Genomic DNA, 25,316 nt, shown 5'->3' on the forward strand with positions numbered 1-25,316 from the left:
GAATGAACTATTTTAAAACAGTACAAGAGCAATGTTATACGTCAACTTCACAAAATCGAAGGATCTTGTTCAATGAGAGTTTTTGAAGCAATGTATAAAATTAATATCCAGGCACTTGGATTTTAATTTGAAACACACACGCAGTAAAAAAAACTCCTAATACTCAAAATAGGATCATCAGTAGATTTAGATAAAACATTAAGTTTTTAAAATCTATGAGGAAAAGTTTAATTTTGAACAGTGTGATTTTTTAAAATAAATTACAGATAATACGATTACATGTTTGTAATTAAAATTAATTATCCTCTAAAGATTTTAAATTATGTTATGTCCATTATACGCTTAATAGTTCATCATATAATTATATAATTATAATTAATTATAATTATATAACTTATGTATACGTATAACGTATAACGTATTTTTTTTTTTAAGTTTATAGTGTTTATACCATATTTTCATAACTAAACTGTTCGCTGCCTAGTGCCCATTCATGTTTCTGTATGTGTTTTCTTTACTCATATAATTGTTTGCATTATGCCTATTAAATTTTCTAGCCGCCATCCTACATGGTTTAAGGACATTAAGTTGCCAATCGAAAAGTTTAAGGAATTTATTATAATTTATTTATTGAACATTGATACAACGGCAACTGGGTGCCGCTTTGTACTCTGTTATACATTAGGTGACAGGTGTCACTGTAAGTGAAGGTACGTGGATGTGTTAAATTTAAGTTCAATGATAAAAAAATGTACACGAAAAACGATTATGAGCTTGTCAGCGTACATCACAATAAAATATAAATACATTTCAATAATTGAGCACCAGCAACATGATTATTTTCCAGTCCTTTATTCTCTGAAATTATCTACGATGACTGGTATGATAGTACAAGTGAATTTATCTTTTCTTTTTAATTTACTCTCAGGTTAAATTGAATCCCCAGATCCCCTTTATTGCATCAACTGAAATACATTACTATTTTGGCTAAATGTAATAATTATCGGTTTTATATTTCTTTTTTTAACACAAACTATACTAACTGCTAATGAGCCACTTATATAAGAATGATGAAAATTTTCAATATCGAACCGACTCAACTTTTTAATTAACTTGCTGTATTTATTATTCCTATTTTATGTTTTATTTGTTGTTCATTATATATTTTTCCTTATTTTGTTTTTTCATTTATCTTGTTCGTTGTAAATTTTTATCTTCATTGTAAATCTTTGTCTATTTGGTGTTAATACCATTGATTATATATATATATATATATATGTGTGTGTGTGTATAGTATATTTAGTCAATGCTAATACAGTAATACGTCTATATTTAAGTAGGTACCTTTACTCCGTATAACCATATTAAATTCATAACAAATAATTTGAAAAATACAGATAATCAAACTTATTTCAGATTTGATTAATAAAATATATATTTTTTAGCATTTTGCATCAAAAAACCGACAAATACGCGCTTAAAAATAGAAAAAACACAAATAATGCACTTTTAAATAAAAAATGGTAAGATATACAATTATAGTAAAAACTCTTTATAACAAAAAAACTCTTTACAACGAAAAACTCTATATAACGTAAACATTAGACAATAATAGTTGGTTTGCTTTATAACCCATAAGTCAATTCATTCTCTATAACGTATAGTCACTCTCAATAACGAAACAATATTGTATGTTTCATAACACAATTTACCTGTTAAATATTATAAATTATAAAAATAAACGGCAAAAATGCCGAAATTTCGAAGAACTATTACATTTTTTCATTATCTACTTTTAATATTGTAATAATACCATTATTATCGATATCGAATAAATTCATTTTATTATCGACGTAATTTCTAACAAAAATTGTGTTTTTTTAAACTATCTCTATTACGAAAATTCTCTTTAACGAAAGAAATCTCTTGGTTCCTTCAGATTCGTTATAAAGAATTTTCATTTTATATGCAAAATACAATTTTGATATTTTGAATAATATAGATATCATGAAACACATTTCTATATAAAAATGAAAGTTATTGGACAAACAAAAACAATATACAAAATCGTAATAACATCCTAATTCTAGACTATAATTACTAATTGCTGCCCATGGCTCGTGTCATTAGTTCTTACTCCTTCAAGCGCAGTTATAGAATTTGTTGAATTACTGTCTAATATCAAGTAAAAAGTATGATCAATTGAAATCTTATTAGTTAATATTATTTGTATATGTTTGTCATACATTTTTTATCATTTCAAAAATGGTAAAGATTGTTTTATACAATTATATGTTTAAATATAATATAGGTACACACAATCTTAATGTTATGCAATCCTTGTTTTAGAACTATATATTTTTACACAAGCTTTAATTAATACTTATAAAAAAAAAAGAACACTTGTTAAAGTGAAGTTATATTTTAATAGCAATACACTGGCCACTGGGTAGTGGGCCTTCACATTCTATTTTTAGACTTTATAAAAAAAAAATCACCATCATTATTTATTTTTGTATAGGTACCCTATAAAAAAATATACATTGACTATGTCCGGGGCTTCGTTACGGCATTGATTCGAGATTAAGAAAAATGACGATTTTTACTTAATCAAATTCAGGTAATTTGTTGTATAATTAAAATATCATAATCGCACAGATTTTAAACAATATCATTATTATTTTCATACACAATACATTTTTAAGAATATTTTAGATTAATTTCAAGTTATTTATACTTATTAAACACAAAAAACATATGCATTATGCATATGTTCCGCATATGTATATGTTGCATGTTCCGCTGCAAATAGAAATGCTCTACACTAGTGGTCAGTAACTTTTTTGGACTTTGTGGCCACTTTTATGAATTAAAAAGAGCTTTCTACTTTTGACGATCGACAGACCATGTACGTGTCGTTGACTGGTTTATCACACTCACTGGACGCGACTATATGTTACTGTTTGGCAACACGACGAAGAGTCAGGCGGAGGACGCAACACATGGTTTGACGAAATGAACACCACGCACCGGCACAGTGATGTCTCCCGATTCTAAAGCTCTGAGTCGTTGCTTCGTGTCCAGTACGGGTCTGGGCGAGCCACAAGTCGGATGGACGTCATACTGAAATGTCTGTGATGATTCGATCGTTAATCTACTTTTGTCCGACGAGTATTTGATTAGGATTGGACCGGGGATCGGTGGTTCTTCGTTGACGTTTAGCAATAGTTACGTGGTGCAAGTGATCGTCCCGGGTCCTGATGTTCTTTGGTTCACGTACACCATTCCTGCCACCATCACCAGTATCTTCGTGTCCTCCGCAAGTATCCTGTGATTTCTAACAGTGATCGTTACCGTCGTTCCACCATTACGTGGCCCAGAAAGCGAATCGACCGCTGTCACGTTTACTTCAGGTAAGTCGTTCCTCACGTAAGCTTCTTCATTCTGCTGTTTTACAATTAATGATTTTACAGAAATGATATCTTCGGTGTTGTTCTTCAGGTACAACTGTTTTCGACCCTCACAGACGTTGTGCTTCGAACACCATTTCAAGTAGTTAGAATACCCGTTGTAGTTCCATGCACAAATCTCACAGAATTTATTTTTCTCGTTGTCGGCACATTGATTACGTCTAGTAAACGTAACATAATGATCGGCGACGTTGTCCAACCGCAAAATGACCTTATTGAATTCAATAAAAAAAAAGTGAACGCTAATCGGAGAAATTGTATAATATTTTCCAAAAGTCTATTGAAAAAAAATATCATTTTTTTCTTTATAAAATCTGAGACTAAAAATTGATGATATTGTATGCAAATAAATTTTACTGGTAAGAAGGTAATTCTTGAAACCTACTAAATCCTTTAATACCTTAAAAGTGTAATTAAAATAATTAAAATCATAATAAATATCATAATTATATTGTTTATCAACTGAAAACTCTGGACACTCCCCTATAGTAGAGACTGTTAACCTTGAAAAATGTAAAAGAATCTTTTTTATACACTTCCGATGTTCTAAAGATCATTGACATTGAGCTTCGATTTTACATTTAGTGCATGTTAGTGCATTTGAACAACTGGTATTATTTGACTCTGTTTCCAATGTACTACCATATGATTCAAACACAAAAATCTAATGGAAAAAAACCATTTAATAATTTTTATTTGCATTTTATGTCTGTTTATTTTTTTTAACATTAATAATTTTTAGGATGCTAATATTATAGTCAAAAAATTATGAAAGAGGTAAGATTTTGAAGTCTATTGTTATATTTATATCACGTACATATAGATACTTTATTTATATAATGTTTAACTTCTCACAACTTCAATTTCAGTTTCAAATCGTTCTGTTAAACATATTTTTAAATATTTCTACTAAAAAGTATCGAAAATAGAATAACTTGTGGAATATGATAAAATAATGATTTTTTTCCATGCTCATTTTAAATTGTAAATTATTTTATGTAAATTCTAAGTATAATTGAACAAATAGTTTGATATACACGTCAATAAAATTAAAATATTTTCTTTATTTTCTAAATTACAATATTATTAATTTATATTTGTATTTACCATTGTATATACCAGTATAAGTACTCCGTTGAAAGAATGGCAGTTCACATAATTTTTATTTTTGTTAAGCTTTCTGCAATAAGCCATGATGCCGTTCAAATAATGAATGGTCAAAGATATTATTCATCTATGAACAATTATTTAATTATAGATTATTTTAAGATTTTTACTTCAAAATGTTGAAATAAATATTTTAATTATTATAAACAAAAAATAACTTTATATGTTTCATATATATAAATATAACTAATAATTATATATATATGCTAATAGATATATATTAAATCGGCTTTGTATCACTTTTAGGAGTTTCTTCAATTATACAATTATAGGTAATGTACTTTTAATTAAAAGGACGTATCAGTTAGTGTATCACCCACTATATTTTTTAAAATTATAAAATGTTTTAATATTTAACAGCGAATATACTTTATTACATATGTTTATCTCATTTCATTTGTATCGAGATAAAATGGTTATTACTGGACATTTGTAAACAATATTTAACTACATATTAATATTATAAAGCAATTTGTTACCAAAATAATGACAGATGATCGACCTTCCTGAGTCGCCAACAATTTTTGTAGTAAAAATAAATATTACTAAATAACTGCAGATATTTTTTTGAAAAGAAAAACGCTTTTTAATGTAAAAGTAAATGATTATAAAGTTTTTGTTATATTTGAAAATAATTAAATTTAATTACTAACTGACATGTATTATAGTAAACGATTGACATAAAAATGTAAGTTTTATCAAACTTCATCCCGTATAAATAAACCGTAGATAATACAATCAAAACAATGTTTGAATAGATAATTGTCAATGTTAGTATACAACTAAAATTCCATTCTTGTTTACGAAAAAATGTGTAAAAATTTTAATTTCATAATATGTTATGAACATACAAACGCATTGCTTAGACTGTATACTATCATATTATAAAACTGTAAAGTTAGTAAATATATACTAAATTTACAAGAAAGATTATTTTATCTTTTGTTTAAAGTTAGTTATATATTACAGTCCGTGCGTTGATTTCTTCGGAGTTTTGACACAAAACGTTGATCGTTCTTGCATTGAATTCAATGGCAACCGATTTCATTCGACTCCGTTCATAGTGTGCTACTACTTTGTAATGCTGGTATCACAGTCTAAATAAAACAAAACTATATTTAATTTAATACCGAATAATATGTAATTAAGTACTTACGTAACTATTATACTACCTCGCCGTCTGATTTCTACAATAAGTATCGTGATAAGGCAAACATTATAAATTAAATAGTTTTAATAATAGTATTAATATTGTGATCTAACTAAATCTAAGTAATGAGGCTTGGTACTGCAGGTTAGGTTAGGTTTTGTAGAAACGAACGCAATTTAGAAACGTGTTGAACTGTTTCCGTACAAACTACTAACTACAAACTACGAGTGTACAACAATATGGTAACAAACTAATATTTAACATTCACATATAAATATAAAATAATTATAAAAAAATTATGTTCAAATAAAAATACTTTGTCACTTTTATTTATATATATATATATATATATATATATATCTTGTTTTCCGATACAAAATCCACTCATAATTAACAAAACTAATAATATTAAATATTAATCATAAAATGAATTGAAACAATACTAATCTGTCATGCAAACTTGTTTTCTGTGTCAAATTCAATTAATGAAAATTATTATTAAATCTAGTTAAATGTCACATAGTTTGAATATAATTTAAACGAACACATCGGCCGAATGCAAACGATGACAAACAATACAATGTTACACATGTAAGCTGCAAGATTTAAAAATGATGAAAAATCGAATTTGCGGTGTAGCAAAACGTTACCGACGGTGAAAAAAGATCGAGAAAATGTTGCATTATTGACAGATATAAATTAATATTTGTGTACAGATCGACGGCCGCTGAGATAAATCAAGCATATAAATATATATATGTATATATGTATATATATATCGAAGCGTACCCCGCGATATCAAACGATAGCGGTAACGTGGCTATTTGTACGTGCGCGGGAAACAACGCAACTCCGGTATTATTGTGCTGACTGCGAAAACGATTTATTGACGGTGGAGACTGTACGAGGTAACTGACTTTAGAATAAAAATAATGTCATCAGTGCCGATCGTCATGAGACCGTCATAGTGACGTCGGCGGTGACCGAATACAGGCAGCATGATGACCGACTGGGCGATAATTTTCGAGTCCAATTTTGATCCACTAAGTATCACTTTTACGCATCGGAATCTCAGTGAACGAGTAATTCCGGGTCGGTTATCACTGTTTTTTTTTTTTTTTTAGCACTTTAATCGTGTATTATTGTCAATGCTATATCGCTACTGTTTCCGCACGCCGCCCGTGATGGTCAAAACTCAAAGATAAAACATTTTTGCAACATTCTTCCACTCCATAACTGTCCACTAAAAAGTAGGTATATATCGAGATGATACTGAGTGGTTATTTATACTATGGAAATAATCTCATCTGTGCATCGCAATAAGACATTGAATTTATTTTTTTCGCTTATAATCAATTTTATTTATTTATTATTTTTTGATTTATTTAATGAGTTAATAACTCGCAAAAGGTAATGTTGTATAGATCAACTAAACAAAAAACAAATGTTTACGCGGTTTAAATGCAATTATAACAAAACATAAAAACGACACGATTTTACGAGGACGATAATAATATTTTACCCACATTTTTTTATAGTGTTGTAATTATTAATTTGGTTGAAGAAAAATTAACGATAAGTTAAGACCACCGTTATGATATGGACATGAAATACTATTAAGTATGACACATATAGCTTATCGGTTGGGGCTGACCTCACCTCAACTAACTTTACACCATAATTTACAAAACAATTTTTTTCTGGTGATTTCATACATTAATAATGATGTGATATCTAGTATTGTGACATATATTTGGACAGCCAGAATGTTATATCCGAATATTTCAAATTGCAAAATCCGAATATTATGGATTCTTATACTCGAATGTTCGAATATTTATAGTAGTATTCAGATTTCTGTATTTTCAATGTTTTACAAGTATGTAGATATTTATTTTGGCTGCAAACGAGTTGTGTCCCAAACACTGAATTGTGTCCCTCAATTTTTTTCGGATTACACACAAATTTGGTCTATCTAATATAAATTTAAATTAAAAATAACTACACAAATAATTGTAATAATATAACATATCAGGCAAAAATGTAAATAAAACAATTTTTATAAATTTAAATTGAGAAATTTGTCTATTACAATATTAAAGGTATAAATGTATAATATATATTATGTACTATATGTTACACGAAAAATGAGAAGTTCGTACAAAAAATTGTTATATTATTATAGTAAAAATATTAACCTAACTTAACAATAATCAATAATGTTTCGTCTAATTAAGATAATTAAAATTAAAAATGACTATATAAATCATTTTAATAATATCACATATTAGGTAAAAATTTAAATGATACCGTTTTCATACATATTTTATTCTTGTGTAAAATATCGTTTTGAATTTATCAGCACATAACTTGTATAAAATTTCATAAAACAGTTGGGACGCAACTCGTTAACTGCGTTTATTTTTATTGTGACTCGTGAGATAAATTTTATAAGAATTGGAATTTAAGCATTGCAATATCTGAATAGTAAGTATAATATCTAATTGTATCGGAATAGTATAATATCCAAATAGTACGGTTATCCGAATATTCGACTATATTAATAAGTTTTATTTTTTAAATTTTATCAAAATTATTTTTTATCAAGATTTTAAAATATCCGAGTATCCGCATTATCTCAACACTAATGAAAACACTGAAAACCCGATTATTTGACTGAGATTATTACAGAAAAAAACTTATCTATTGTAAAATAAAATAAAATTTTATATATTATAAATGACATTCAAATGTATAAAATACGTCAACTGAAGTATAAAAAATAGAAAGTAGCTAATAGTTTTTTTTTTTATGATACTATATTTCGTTCTCAAAGATAATTTAGCTTGTGACTACTATTGTTGGTGAAGAGTGGTAATTTTAGATTTTAGTATTAACGACGGGGAATGGTGTGTTATGGTTAAATAATTTATACATTCTCTCGGCGAACAAAATTGCAATGAGCTAAATTGTAATTATTAAAAATATTGAACACTACGCTACTACAGTCACGTACTAATACGTACTATACTATAAACTACTTTGCCTATACTATACACCCGGCAACACTCTATATTAGCGCAAAATACGTTTAACAAGAGTTTATTAATATGAGTAGGTATTTTATATTTTATGTACACTTATAAATTTGTACTGACGTTGTACGGTTGTTTTTATTCTATAAAAACAATATTTACAATAAGTGTAGCTGTAACCCAACATATGACAATAGGTATTATAATAAATAAATATAATAAATTGTATCCCTCGGAAATAATAATATTATTAATATTACGACTCTTATTCGAGCGCACCATAAAATCTTACATTGTAATACTAATAATAAAATAATATATTAAATTTATATTTAATTAATGGGTATTCACAAGTTAAAGTCGGCAAGAAACATTTAATACAGAAAGAGCTGGTAAATGAATATGTCATAAGTATAGTTATATCATAGAAATTTAGTTAAATAGCTAGTCATAATAAAAATTAAACATTTTGTAATGTTTTAGATACTTACCTATATTTTTTTATCAATAATTTATTGCTATTGTATAAAAAAAATAACTATGTTTTATTTATTAATATTTATGACGCTTCGGATGTAATGTGATAAGTAACTCTAAAGAAAGACGCAGCCAACGTAATTTCAAACAAAACAACTCGGCATTATAACCTAAATATTTATGTCAAGATGTTGTCCTAAAAAGTGGTGCCATAACTGAAAGATTATGTTTACAATAGAATTATAATAAAAATACAGCACTAGTCACATTGAAATATAATATTATTCTCTTGGTCCGTCAGAGGCGGAAGAATATCGCGAGTGGTTTTTTTTTTACTGTGCGTAACGATTGTAACGGATGGCTAGTAGATATGGTGTGCGATGTTATAGTGCACGATGACAGTGATAATGAATATGCGATTAAAATGCTGCAGAATCGGCGATCACCGGCGACATATTTCAGCCGTCGATATCCCAAGACGTAAATATGATACAGAAAGTACACTACCGCACAGATTCTGCAGATATGGATAATAGTTATCGCCTCGTCGGTTATGTTTGTATCCGGTCGTCGTCGATGTCACACATCAGCATCGTACCCGGAAACTCATGATCGGCACAGCTAATATTTATATTCTAACCAAATCACTCGGCACAGTCTCTGCCATTAGGCTATTTGACTCGCCAATACCACTGTCCGCTGTCTTATTCGCCAGTACCGCTAGCGGCTAGTCGTCACAGTCCTGATATATTTTTTTTTCTTCACTTTCCACGATTAAAGATCTGCCATTCGTCCATAGATTATTATTATTTTAAATGTTATTGTTTTAAAATATTTACTACTGAAATGTACTGATAATAGAATAACTTATTAAATATAATAATAAAATACATTTTTTTTCAACGCTCATTTTAATTTTCAAATTGTTTTGTGTAAATTCTTTAAGTATTATTGAACAAACATTTTGATATACACTTCAATAAAATTAAAATATTTTCTAGTTTTTTTTAAATCATAATTATAATTAATTTATATTTGTATTTACCATAGTATATTAAAATAGTCCGTTAGGTTATTTTTTACATAATTTATCAAAACAGGTTCATTTTTGGGAATAATATTGGAAAAAAAATACTCGTTATTTTGGAATATATTATGTTAAGTTACTATAACAACCAAAATGAATACACTGCTTGTAAATTAACTGTTTAAAACTACATCGTAGAGTAAGCCATCTTGGGGAGGGGAAATCTATTGGGCACGGTGTCCGACAACCGATCGCCAATCGCGACTAAGATATTGTGCAATTCAGTGGCAGCTAGAGTAATGGTTACGTTCGGCTAGCATATTATACGTTGTTGTTTAAACACCACATCTTCACAACATACCGCCACGACTAAACAGTTCAGCACGGATTTGCCACCTTTTGCCGATGATTTTGGGATCTTTATCAGGATTTTACTACACTGTACGGTTATTAGACTTAATTTAATTAAAATTAAATCAAAACATTAATAAAAGGTTAAACTAAATAGGGTTATTTGATGGGAATGATTTAAATTAGCATCGGTTAATTTAGAGAATAAATATGTATTCAATACTTTTTCTACTATAACTATAATTTCCTAACATTAATGACATGTAACTTAACTTAAACAGAGGTGTATTTCATAATCACTTAAATAGAGTTATATTACATATTATACATATGGAATTCAGCACTTTATGGAAATTATAAATTGTTAACTAAAATGCTATGAATATATTAAGTAGAAGATATTTTATAACTTTCAATATTTATCTACTTATCATAACTACCTATAATATTACAAATATTTTGTAATTAACTGCTATTATTGTATAGTAAAGTACATAAATTCATTTAAATCGTAATCGTAATTTAGTATTTAATATATAATATTACATTTAAATCACAAATCACTAAAATTCTACGTTCACGATAAAAATTAATACATATTTAAGCACTGTTTGATTAAGTATATAATAAAATTATTTCATTATATTATTTATGAAACCTTTAACATATGTATTTTTTTAAATGCCAATTGATACAAATATGTAACAAAATTAACAAACTATATTTGTTGGACGTAATACCAACCCCGAATAGTTCTTTAATTGTTTCATGTTAAATCCCGAATACGCAAAAAAAAACACTTATTATTTTGGAATATATCATGTTCAGTTAATAATAACAACCAAAATGAATACACTGCAAGTAAATTAACTATTTAAAACTACATCGTAGTATCCGCCAGTTTGTGATCTCGTGGAAGACACCAGTGGGTCACCAACATTTTTCGTCGTGCCGTACTTATTTTCGGTCTTTAGATAAAAAACCAATGCGAAAACAAGCAACAGACACGTAAACCACCAGATTATAACACGGCACCTATCAGTAAAAACAGAGGGTTGAAATCTATTGGACACGGTGTATAACAACCGATCGCCATTCGTGACCAAGATGTTGGGCGATTCAGTTACAGCTGGGACGAAGAGTAGGTTAAAACCGTGTGACGGCCCTTCCACCAACAGCGACTGATTTCCGATGAAATTCATCACATTCAGTCCGAAATTCAATAAGAGTCCTTCATCAGATGAGTATGCGTCACGCCATACACTGCTGTCAATTCTGGGCGATCGACAGACCATGTACGTGTCGTTGACTGGTTTATCACAATCACTGGACGCGAACTGTATTGTATCGTTTGGCAGCACGACGAAGAGTCGGGCGGGAGATGCAACACATGGTGTGATGAAATGAACTCCATGCACCGGAACAGTGATGTCACTTGATTCTAAGGCTCTAAGTCGTAGCTCCGCGTCCAGTACGGGTTTTGGTGAGCCACAAGTCGGATGGACGTCATACTGAAATGTCTGTGATGATTCGATCGTTAATCCACCTTCGTACGACAAGTATTTGACTAGGATCGGACCGGAGATCGGTGGACCTCCTGTAACGTTTATCCATGGTGACGTGGTGCAAGTGATCGTTTCGGATCCTAATGTTCTGGGGTTCATGCACACCATACCTGCCACCATCACCAGTATCTTCGTGTCCTCCGAAAGTATCCTGTGGTTTCTTACTCTGATCGTTACCGTTGTTCCACCATTACGTGGCCCAGAAAGCGGATCGACCGCTGTCACCTTTACTTCAGGACAGTCGTTCCTAACGTAAGCTTCTTCATTCTGCTGTTTTACAATTAATGATTTTACATAAATGATATCTTCGGTGATGTTCTTCATGTACAACTGCTCTCGACCCACACAAACGTTGTGCTTCGAACACCATTTCAAGTAGTTCGAATACCCGTTGTAGTTCCATGCACAAATCACACAGAATTTATCCTTCTCGTCATCGGCACATTTTTTATCATGTCTATAAAACGTAACATAATGATCGGAGACGTTGTCGAACCGCATCATAACTCCGTTGAACTCAATAAAAATAAAGTCAGTGATCAACGGAATATTGAATGTTTTGTTGAATATTGCCGTTGTGCGTAATGAAAATATTAAACTATCATTTGTGATTCCCTTGATCAAATATTTTTCTCTGTATAATGTTCTTTGTAAATAAATGTTCCTGGTTCGAAGGTAATTCATGAAACCTACTAAATCGTTTGATACCTTAACAATATATTTTAGATCAATATAACCAAAAATTAAAGAATAACTATTATAATCAAATTGTTTATCAACAGAAAACTGTGGACACTCCCTAATAGTAGAAACTGTTAAATTTGAAAAATTTGTCTTTTTTACACATTTCTGTTGTTCTAGAGACCATTGACACTGAGTATTGATTGTACATTTAGTGCACGTTCGTGCATTTGAACAACTGGTATTATTTGACACCATTTCCAATGTATTACAATATGATTCAAACACCAACATCTAATGAAAAAAACCATTTATTAATTTTTATTTGCATTTAAAGTTTATTTTTTTTTTAATATTATTAATTTTTAAGATTCCAATAATATAGTCGAAAAATTGTTAAAAGCTATATTTATATTTTGACTAAATCTAATGAACGAGGTAAGATTCTGCAGTTTTTTGTCATATTTATTACGTATATATTTTACTTTATAATTATATATATATAATTTTAAACTTCTTATAGCTTATTCAATATTTTTTCTTTTATGTAAGTCAGGGGCGTAATTTCGGGTTTTTTTTCGGGTGTGCGAAGAATCAAACAGGCCATACAAAAATAGATTTAGTACGTATATGTACATTATTCTGCTTCCAATTTTTTTCTATACATCATGGAACAAATCAATGCATTCACATAAATATTAAAAATCAATTTAAAAACTAAAATACAAAAAAAATGTATAGCAGAATATTTGTTTAAAACAAATGTAATTTAAAGTTGTAATCAAAATATTTAAAATTCAATTTAATTTAAATCATATTAATAATCGTGCATTATTTCATTAGGGTGCAGGCCAATTGAAATTATTTTAAAAGTAAGGGGTGCAACCGCACACCCTGATCCTCCCAAAATGACGCCCCTGATGTATATCTCGTTTCAAATCATTCTGTTAAACAATTTTTTTTTTAATATTTACTACTAAAATATACTGAGAATAGAATAACTTATTGAATATTAAGATAAAATACATTTTTTTTTCAATGCTCATTTTAATTTTTAAATTGTTTTGTGTAAATCTTTGAGTATTATTGAACAAAAATTTTGGTTTACACTTCAATAAAATTAAAATATTTTCTAGTTTTTTTTAAATCATAATTATTATTAATTTATATTTGTATTTACCATAATATATTAAAATAGTCCGTTAGGTTATTTTTTACATAATTTATCAAAACAGGTTCATTTTTAGGAATAATATTGGAAACAAAATACTCGTTATATTGGAATATATTATGTTAAGTTACTATAACAATCAAAATGAATACACTGCTTGTAAATTAACTCTTTTAAACTACATCATAAAGAAAGCCATCTTGGGGGGGGGGGGAAATCTATTGGGCACGGTGTCTGACAACCGATCGCCAATCGCGACCAAAATGTTGTGCGATTCAGTGGCAGCTGGAATAATGGTTACGTTCGGCTAGCATATTATACGTTGTTGTAAAAAACACCACATCTACACAAACGGATGACATACTGGAATCTCTGTGATGATCGTTAATCTACAAAAAATCGTACGACGATTATTTTACTAGGATCGGACTGAAGGTCTGTGGTTCTTCGTTGACGTTTATCCATAATGACGTGGTACACCACCATCACCAATATCGTTGTGTCCTCCGCAACTATCCTGTGGTTTCTTACTCTGATCGTTACCGTTGTTCCACCATTACGTGGCCTAGACAGCGAATCGACCGCCGTCACGTTTACTTCAGGACAGTCGTTCCTCACGTAAGCTTCTTCAATCTGATCGTTTAAATTAAATGTTGCATATTTTTTTAATTCTTCGGCATTGTTCTTCAGGTACAACTGCTTTCGACCCTCGCAGACGTGCTTCGAACACCATTTCAAGTAGTTAGAATACCCGTTGTAGTTCCATGCACAAATCTCACAGAATTTATTCTTCTCGTAGTCGGCACATTGATTACGTCTATTAAACGTAACATAATGATCGGCGACGTTGTCCAACCGCAAAATGACCTTATTGAACTCAATAAAAAAAAAGTGAACGGCTAATCGGAGAAATTGTATAATATTTTCCAAAAGTCTATTGAAAAAAAATATCATTTTTTTCTTTATAAAATCTGAGACTAAAAATTGATGATATTGTATGCAAATAAATTTTACTGGTAAGAAGATAATTCTTGAAACCTACTAAATCCTTTAATACCTTAAAAGTGTAATTAAAATAATTAAAATCATAATAAATATCATAATTATATCGTTTATCAATTGAAAACTCTGGACACTCCCCTATAGTAGAGACTGTTAACCTTGAAAAATGTAAAAGAATCTTTTTTATACACTTCCGGTGTTCTAAAGATCATTGACATTGAGCTTCGATTTTACATTTAGTGCATGTTAGTGCATTTGAACAACTGGTATTATTTGACTCCGTTTCCAATGTACTACCATATGATTCAAACATCAAAAACTAATGGAAAAAACTTTATTCATTTTATTTGCATTTTAAGTCAATTTATTTTTTGTTTAACATTAATAATTTTTAGGATGCTAATATTATAGTCGAAAAATTATGAACGAAGTAAGATTTTGCAGTTTATTGTTATATTTATTACGTACATATAGATACTTTATTTATATAATTTTATACTTCTCACAACTTCAGTTGTGTTCAATTTCAGTTTCAAATCGTTTTGTTTTAAACATTTTTTTTACTAAATATAATATTTTCTACTAAAATATATTCGAAATAGAATAACTTCTCGAATATGATAAAATAATGATTTTTTTCTATGCTCATCCTAATTTTTAATTATTTTATGTAAATTCTTTAAGTGTTATTGAAAAAATATTGTGATATACACTTCAATAAAATTAATATATTTTCTTTATTTTCTAAATCATATTTATCAATTTATATTTGTATTTACCATTGTATATAGCAGTACAAATAGTCCGTTGAAAGAATAGTGGTTTACATTATTTTGATTTTTGTTAAGCTTTCTGCGATAAGTCATGATATCGTCCAAATAATGAATGTTCTAAGATATTTTTTATCTGTAAATAATTATTTAATTATAGATTATTTTACGATTTTTATTTCAAAATATTGAAATAAATATTATAATTATTATAAATTTTTAAATAATAAATAATATTTAACTATATATATATAACTAATAAATGTAAATGTGCTAATATATAGATATACGGGGTCTCCCACGGAAATCTAATCAATATTTTTAAAAAAATTATTTTAAATATAATTATTTATAGACACTTGCGCTACATTTTTGTTTACATTTTTTATTTTTATTTTTTAATACTAAAAATAAAACACTAAAAAATTCAGTTGGTAAAAACATTTATTTAAGTCGAGTAGCTGATGTTTTACAATTTTTTTAAATATCATATTTTCGTTAAGTAAATTACGATCTAATTTATGTAAAACAATGAAAAAATAGTTGAATTTTAACATACACCCATTTAAAAATTATATTGATATTTAAAAAAATTGTAAAAAATTAACCACTTGACTTAAATAAATGTTTTTACCATCTAAATTTTTTTTTAAATTTTGGCTATTTTGAATATTTTGGAAACTTTTTAAATTAATTTTTAAGTTTTAAAAATAATAAATTTATACTTAAAATAAAACGCAAGTGCCTATGAATTATATTTAAAAGACATTTTATAAAAATATTGATTAGAACAAAAGTGATTTCATTATTTTATTTGACAGATCTCCGCAGGACACTCTATATATGAAATCGGTTTTGTATAACTTTTGCGAGTTTCTTCAATTATACAATTATAGATAATGTTTTTTTAATTAAAATGACGTATTAGCTAGTATATTACCCACTATATATTTTAAAATTATAAAATTGTTGTTAAAATTATTCAACTAAAGTGTTTAGGGATTTAACTTTGGTTAAATTAAACTTTACAAAAATAACTGAAGAACTAATGTCTTGGACTCTACTTCTAATAATTATACAAAATACGATTTTATTCTGTATACATCAGTCCAAAAAATGAAATTGTTATTAATAATAATATGTAATAATAAAATAACATGGTCTGTATACTTGTACTTATAATGATATAATTGAATACAATTTTTATTCTTTACATAAAATACCAAATCTAATAGAATTTTAAGGTTATTGCGTGGCGATTTTCGCAAGGGAAATGTATCAAATAGATTTATTTAACTTTATAGGTATATCCGAAATCTGAAAGTGTAAATTTTAATAATGAACAATGTATACTTGAGTGTTTATCTTATTTCATTGGTATCGAGATAGTTAAGTTATTACTGGACAATTGTAAACAATAATTAACTATATATTAATATTATAAATCAATTTGTTACCAAAATAGCAATGTATGATTTACCTTTCCATTTCACAAAATATGTTCGTAGTATAAATAAATATTGTTGAATAACTTATATTTATTATAAAAGAAACACCTTTTTAATATAAAAATTATAAAGCTTGTTATATTTAAAAATAATAAAATTTAATCACAAACTAATATGTATCATAGTCAACGTTCGACATAAAAGTGTAAATTGTATTAAAACATTTATCTAACTTAATTCCGTGTTAAATAGATCATAGATAATGCAATCAAAGGAATGTTTGAATAAATAATCACCAATGTTACTATTTATCTAAAATTCCATTGTTGTTTACGAAAATATGAGTAAATATTGCACTTTAATAATAATATATTACGAATATAGAAGCACATTGCTTAGAGTCTAAGTAAGTTAAAATCAAATCATATATTTATAGTACAAATTTTAAACGCTAAATTATATACAATATTATTTTTCATACACAATACATTTTTAAAAATATTTTTGACTAATTTCAATTATTAAACTTATTAAAATACTTAGAGCATATGAACACCGTTCTTTGGCCCATAAGTTATTACACAAATTCTGTACAATATTGATGACAAAAATTAGTCTTATCTATTCTAAATTAATATAATACTAATAATATTTTAAATATAATATAACATATACTATACTTCAAATAGATTCTGATCAAACAATCTCATATATTCTGAATCGTTTTTCGTATACAAGGATTCATCATTGAATTCAGATATATTATAATATATCCATAAAATAAAATATATATATTCCTTGATTAATATATAATTTTATATTTATTTAATGGGAAAAATAGTTTAAATACTTACATTATATTTTTTTAATTAAATAGTGTTATTTTAATACACAATACGGTTACTGAACCTAATTTAAATTAAATTAAATTTATACATTATTTAAGGTTTAAATAAAATAAGGTTTTTAGATGGGAATGTTTTAAGTTATAAATGATTAACTTAAAAATATGTATTCAATACTTTTTGCAATAAGTAAATTTTATTTTATAAGAATTATAATAAAATGGCTTATAATTTAACTTGAACTAAGCCATATTTCTTATAAATATGGAATTTATCACTATATGAAAATTCTTAATTATATATGTAAATATATAAATATTTTACTGAATTACTTTCTTTAATTTCATTCAGAGTGCCTCAGCGCCCTCAGCGCTCCTCCCGATCTGTAGCTCTTTTTTATGTTCCCTTTGCCTCGACCAACTTCCATAAAAATTAACCTATGAGACGTATGTTGTCCAATGATAATGTGGATCCTTCATTTCTTTAGAATCATTTTGTATTATAACTTAACCTTCTAGCTATCAGAACATTTTTGTTATTGTTTATATAATTAATATACATAGTATACTAACTACTATACTATACATATATTGTAAAGTGTAATATAATGTATATATGTTCCAAAAAGTTTATCTCGTATATTTAATAAAATAAACTAAAATATCAATTAGACAGTGTTTTAAAATTTCAATAATATCTACTAAATATATCTATGATAATATAACAAAAATCTGGTGTTTATGTGCTATTATTACTTGGTACAGTTTATAAGTACATTAGTTTATACCATATTCATAATTTAGCATTTAAAAAACAGTACTACATTTAAATCACGAATTACAAAAATCCTACGTTCACTAAAAAATAAAAAAAAAATTAAGCACTGTTTGATAAAATATATAAAAAAAAATGATTTTATTATATTATTTGTGAAACTATCGACCTAAATTTTTTTTTTAATGTCTAAACAAAACATATAGTGATTGCATACTATAATTGTTGAACATAAAACTAACCCCGAATAGTTTTTTTTTTAACTATTTCATGTTAATTCCCATAAAATCAAAAAAATATTTAATTTAAAAATTCTTTGGTGAAGAATTGAATAAGATAAAAATAATAGAACACATTGAGCATATTATCATTAGTAATTTTATAAATTTATAATAGCATCGTTGGAAAATTGAAAATAATAAAATTATTTGGAATATTCTAAAATTTATTTTTTATTCATTTTATCAAAACAAGTTCCTATTTGGGAATAATATTGGTAATAAAACACGTATATTTTTATAATATATTATGTGTACGTAAGTAATAATAAAAATCAAGATGAATACATTGAAAACTAATTAATAATTTAAAACTACATCGCATGTAGCCAGCTTATGATCTTGAGAAAGCCACCGGTGGATAACGAAAAGTTTCCGTCAAGTCGTACTGATTTTTAGTCTTTAGACAACAAACCAATGCAAAAACAATCAATAGTGACGTGGACAAGGAGATGATCGTTCGCCACCAGTCGAAAAGTATGGATGGTTTTACGGGGCCGATAAGATCTGAATGCTCGGGGGGTGACGATCTATTAGGCACGGTATACGACAACCGATCTCCAATCGTGACCAAGATGTGCGATTCAGTGGCAGCTGGAGCGATGGACACGTTCGGCTTGCATATCATACGTTGTTGTGAAAACACCACATCTTCACAATACGCCGCCACGACTAAGCAGTCCAGCACAGATTTGCAACCTTTCGCCGATGATTTTGGGATCCTTATCAGGATGACGTCGGACTGCACGTGATTCAAGTAGCGGCCGTTGAATTCTACTGAACCGGTACTATTTATTATATTAAAATCCACTATTATCGGATCGAAGAGTACGTGAAAACCGTGTGATGGCCCTTCCACCAACAGCGACTGATTTCCGATGAAATTAGTCACATTCAGCCCGAAATTCAATAACAACCCATCAATAGATGAGTCTGCGTCACGCCAGACACGGATATCCACTCTCGGCGATCGACAAACCATGTAAGTGTCGTTGACCGGTTTATCACAATAACTGGATGCAAACTGCATTGTACCGTTTGGCAGCACGACGAATAGTTGAGCGGAGGATACAACACATGGTTTTACGAAATAAGCTCCACGCACCGGCACGGTGATGTTTTCCGATTCTAAGGCTCTAATTCGTTGGTTCGCGTCCAATACGGGACTGGGTGAGCCACAAATAGGACGGACGTCATACTGGAATCTCTGCAACGATTCGATCGTTAATCCACCTTTGTCCGACGAGTATTTGACCAGGATTGGACCGAGAGCCGGTGGTCCTCCTGTAATGTTTACCCATGGTGACGTGGTGCAAGTGATGGTTTCGAATCCTGATGTTCTGGGGTTCATGCACACCATACCTGCCACCATCACCAGTATCGTTGTGTCCTCAGCAAGTATCCAGTGGTTTCTAACTGTGATCGTTACCACCGTTCCACCAGTATGCGGTCCAAACAACGGATGGACCGCCGTCACGTTTACTTCAGGACAGTCGTTCGTCACATACACTTCTTCGTTTTGCCGGTCTAATAATGATGCTACAGAAATTATATCTTCGGCGTTATTCTTCAGATACAACTGCTTTCGACCCTCACAAACGCTTTCGTCCAAACACCATTTCAAGTAGTTAGAATACCCATTGTAATTCCATGCACAAGTCGCACAGAATTTGTCATTCTCGTCGTTGGCACATTTATCGTCACGTCTATAAAACGTAACATAATGATCGCCGACGTTGTCGAACCGCAACATAACGCCATTGAACTCGATAAAAAGAAATTCAGTGATCGACGGAATATTGAATATTTTGTAAAATATTGCCGTTGTGCGTAATGAAAATATTAAACTATCGTTTGTTTTTCCCTTGATCAAAGATTGATCACGGTATAATGTTCTCCGTAAAAAAATTTCACTGGTTCGAAGATAATTCATGAATCCTACTGAATCGTTTGATACCTTAACAATGTATTTCAAATTAACAAAATAATCATTATAATCATATTGTTTATCAACTGAAAACTGTGGACACTCCCTTATAGTGGAGGCTGTTAAACTTGAAAAATGTATAAGAATCTTTTTTATACACTTCTGTTGTTCTAGGGACCATTGACACTGAGCTTTGATTGTACATTTAGTGCATGTTAGTGCATTCGAACAACTGGTATTATTTGACTCCGTTTCCAATGTACTACAGCATGATTCAAACACCAACATCTAATAAAAAAATAAACATTTATTAATTTTTATTAGCATTTAAAGTTTATTTTTTTTAATATTATTAATTTTTAGGATTCTAATAATATAGTCGAAAAATTGTTAAAGCTATATTTATTTTTTGACTAAATCTAATGAACGATGTAAGATTCTGCAGTTTATTGTTATATTTATTACGTATATATCATTTTATAATTTTATATGTATAATTTTAAACTTCTTATAGTTTATTTAATATTTTTTCTTTTATGTCTAGGTTTCAAATCATTTTGTTAAACATTTTTTTTAAATATTTATTACTAAAATATATTGAGAATAGAATAACTTATTGAATATTATGGTAAAATACATTTTTTTTCAATGTACATTTTAAATTTTGAATTATTTTCTGTAAATTCTTTAAGTGTTATTAAACAGATATTTTGATATACACTTCAATAAAATTAAAATATTTTCTAGTTTTTTTAAATCATAATTATTAATTTATATTTGTATTTACCATTGTATATACCAGTATAAGTAGTCCGTTGAAAGAATGGCAGTTCACATAATTTTTATTTTTGTTAAGCTTTCTGCAATAAGCCATGATGCCGTTCAAATAATGAATGGTCAAAGATATTATTCATCTATGAACAATTATTTAATTATAGATTATTTTAAGATTTTTACTTCAAAATATTCAAATAAATATTATATTTTTTATAAATAAAAAATAACAATAAATTATTTTATATTATGTATATTATATTGTATCATATATAAATAGAACTTATCAATATAATATATGCTTATATTAATATATATATACATATTATATAATATTCTAATAGGTATAAATAAAATCGTTTTTGTACAATTTCTTCAATTACACAATTATAGGAAATGTACTTTTAATTAAAAAGATGTATTACCTTCTATATTTTTTAAAATTATAACATTTTTATAAAAATTATTCAGCTAAATATGTAAGAATTTAATTATGTTTAAGTAAAATTTAACAAAAATAACTGATTAATTGATGTCTGGGATTCTAGGTACTTCTAATTATACAAAATACAATCTTCTCGTCCAAATAATAAAATCATAATAAATAATAATAAGTAATAATAAAACCACATGTTATGGGTACCTATAATTATAATTATATAATCGAACACAATCTTTACTCTACATACAACACAATATCTAATAGAATTTTAGATTATTGCGTGGTGATTTTTGCAAGGGAATGTGTCAAATAGATTTATTTAAAATTATAGCTATATCCAAAATCTGAAATTATACATTTTAATAATTAACAGTGAGTATACTTTGTTACGTATATTTATCTTATTTGAAGATTGGTATCGAGTTAAAATGGTTTTTACTGGGAAATTGTAGACAATAATCAACTACAAATTAATATTATAAATCAATTTGTTACCAAAATAGTGATAGATGATTGACCTCCCCGAGTCACCAAAAATGTTTGTAGTATAAATAATTACTGCTAAATAACTGATATTTATTTGAAAAGAAAAACACTTTTTTAATGTAAATGTAAATGATTCTAAAGTTTTTGTTATACATGAGAAAAATTAAATTTAATCACAAACTAATATGTATCATAGTCAACGTTCGACATAAAAATGTAAATTGTATTAAATTGTTTATCAAACTTCATCCCGTATAAATAAACCGTAGATAATACAATCAAAACAATGTTTGAATAGATAATTGTCAATGTTAGTATACAACTAAAATTCCATTCCTGTTTATGAAAATATGTGTAAAAATTGTAATTTAACAATAATATGTTATGAACATACAAACGCATTGCTTAGACTGTACTATCACATTTTAAAATTACAAGAAACATTATTATATCTTTTGTTTGAAGTTGGTAATTAGTCAGTAGTCACATTACATTTTTTCATTTTTATTTTCTAATTAAAATCATAATGTTTAATTTTCCACGAAAAAAATATACTTTTATAGCGTAATATAATAAAGTGTCGGTGCGAAATAGTATAATGAATTTCCAAAAAACAAGAAACAAAGTATTAAGTAGCCATTTTATCCGTCATTTATTCCAGTAAATAATAGCCAGTAATAATAATAAATGAACCATAGAAATTAATCTGGGGCTAAAATATTTTGGACCTAAAGTATTCATCTGAAAATGTTTTGGTTATGTTAAAAATGAATAAAATAAAATACCAATATTCGAAAAATCATATATGAAAAAGCTTTATTAATATTAACGATTATTATGCTGTATGATACTTATAATGTAACAAACGAATCTAAAATCTATTAGCGTTGAAGCCTATGTCTATAGCATCTGTTTTTTATATCACAGCAGCAAAAATAATATACCTAATTACATTGTGTTTGTTTCTCTAACACGTATTGACGTATCGTGTCGTTCACTATACAATACGATGGATTCCGCCCAATATGGGCACCGGTTAATATGGGCATCCCCATATAATATGGGCAAAATGGTCTGGTCCCAATACAAATAATTAATTCAACTAATTTCGGTTTTTATGGGCAACCACTTAATGTGGGCAAACAGGGCTGGTTCCAACGTGCCCACATTAAGCAGCATCCACTGTAAAATTGTATAACTACTGTAACGTGATCCACTGACAATAGGACAATAGCCGAGAGGTTATTTCACTGATTTTTATTATTATATATATTACATAATAACTGTGAGCACGAATCACTATGCTTTATTACATCATTAAAATATGCAATTTACACTAAATTATTTATTATTATAATCGTATAATTCTGTATTTCTGTATCTCGTTACGTTTTTATAATTCTTATATATTCATTTCAAAATGCGCGAATCACTACTGTTTTGTATTGTTGAGATGTGAATTTATTATAATATATTATTTTTCGTGTTCTATATGTGAAATTATTGTTGTTTTCGTGGGGTAGAGACCATTTGAGTAGACTACGCTCCACTATACCGTATTATATTAAATCGTAAGTACTTTAATTATTTTCTGTGTCACTCTGAATTATTATATACTATTTATTTAATATTATTATTCGTTTCATATATTGTTACCAGCAACACGGGTTAATTGTTTATATTATTGTAATTATATATCAGCTCAAGTAGCTACATTTATTATTGTTTTAACTGTCGGGCTAAAAGGGCTAAAATTTCTATATTTATGTAACTTTTATGGTTTACCCAATTTGTTTCATATTTTATTATTTTATTATTAGGAATTTAATTATTATACAGCAGTATATACATGACCCATTTCACTATTTTATTTATTTATCTTAAGTATATACACCCTTATAATTTATAAACACATATATACACCTATCTACACACTAAGCATACACTAGCACTCAATAATCTTGCTCAGCGACCTCTTCAACTTTTTTTTTGAGTTACATATCATAATACTCCTTAATCACACGGGTAAGTAATAGCGTAATACCAAGTATTTCGGTTACCCGCAAGTGCGTGGTCTATTATTGTTGTGACAATGTGACATATATATGATTACATAACACGTAATATTAAAAAAAAAACAAATTGTTAATTCAATTGACAATATTATAATATGTTATAACTAAATAGACGGTCGAATAACCGTCAAACAACAACGGTGGGCTCGTGCAAGTCCCGCGATCCTACGCATGCCACCGGCGGGTTACTGGTCGTTTTTGACTCGTCGTACCGATTTTTCGTTCGGAGACAACAACGAGTCGAGACACACACACACACGTCACCAGCAGAACGGACAGGACAGCCATCGCGAGACACCGGCAATAATTCGTTGGTGCGGACGCACCGTCGGGTCGAGGCGACTCTCTTCTGAACACGGTGTACTCCGGTGAATCGCCAATCGCTACGGAAATCGCCCGCG

At 28.3% G+C, this 25,316-nt stretch overlaps 2 protein-coding genes and 1 pseudogene across 3 annotated transcripts; all 3 read right to left on the reverse strand.

The window, feature by feature from the left end:
* Positions 1-2,503: 2,503 nt before the first annotated feature.
* Positions 2,504-4,664, reverse strand: LOC113560431 (annotated as a pseudogene).
* Positions 4,665-11,267: 6,603 nt separating this feature from the next.
* Positions 11,268-17,472, reverse strand: LOC113549607. Of its 2 annotated transcripts, XM_026950991.1 has the most exons (3): positions 17,347-17,472; positions 15,876-16,002; positions 11,268-13,217 (listed from the first exon to the last, which is right to left on the reverse strand). In XM_026950991.1, exons 2-3 carry the CDS (start codon positions 15,960-15,962, stop codon positions 11,544-11,546), a joined length of 1,761 nt encoding a protein of 586 aa, XP_026806792.1. In that variant the 5' UTR covers positions 15,963-16,002; positions 17,347-17,472; the 3' UTR covers positions 11,268-11,543. The 2 variants fall into 2 exon arrangements, with proteins under 2 accessions (XP_026806792.1, XP_026806793.1); XM_026950992.1 differs by lacking the exons at positions 15,876-16,002; positions 17,347-17,472 and adding an exon at positions 14,459-14,544.
* Positions 17,473-19,413: 1,941 nt separating this feature from the next.
* On the reverse strand, positions 19,414-23,049 carry LOC113548356. Its single transcript, XM_026949198.1, has 3 exons — positions 22,850-23,049; positions 21,926-22,052; positions 19,414-21,426 (listed from the first exon to the last, which is right to left on the reverse strand). Exons 2-3 carry the CDS (start codon positions 22,010-22,012, stop codon positions 19,546-19,548), a joined length of 1,968 nt encoding a protein of 655 aa, XP_026804999.1. The 5' UTR covers positions 22,013-22,052; positions 22,850-23,049; the 3' UTR covers positions 19,414-19,545.
* Positions 23,050-25,316: the final 2,267 nt, after the last annotated feature.

This window comes from Rhopalosiphum maidis, chromosome 1 (genome assembly GCF_003676215.2).
Source record: "Rhopalosiphum maidis isolate BTI-1 chromosome 1, ASM367621v3, whole genome shotgun sequence".
Lineage (NCBI taxonomy): Eukaryota > Metazoa > Arthropoda > Insecta > Hemiptera > Aphididae > Rhopalosiphum > Rhopalosiphum maidis.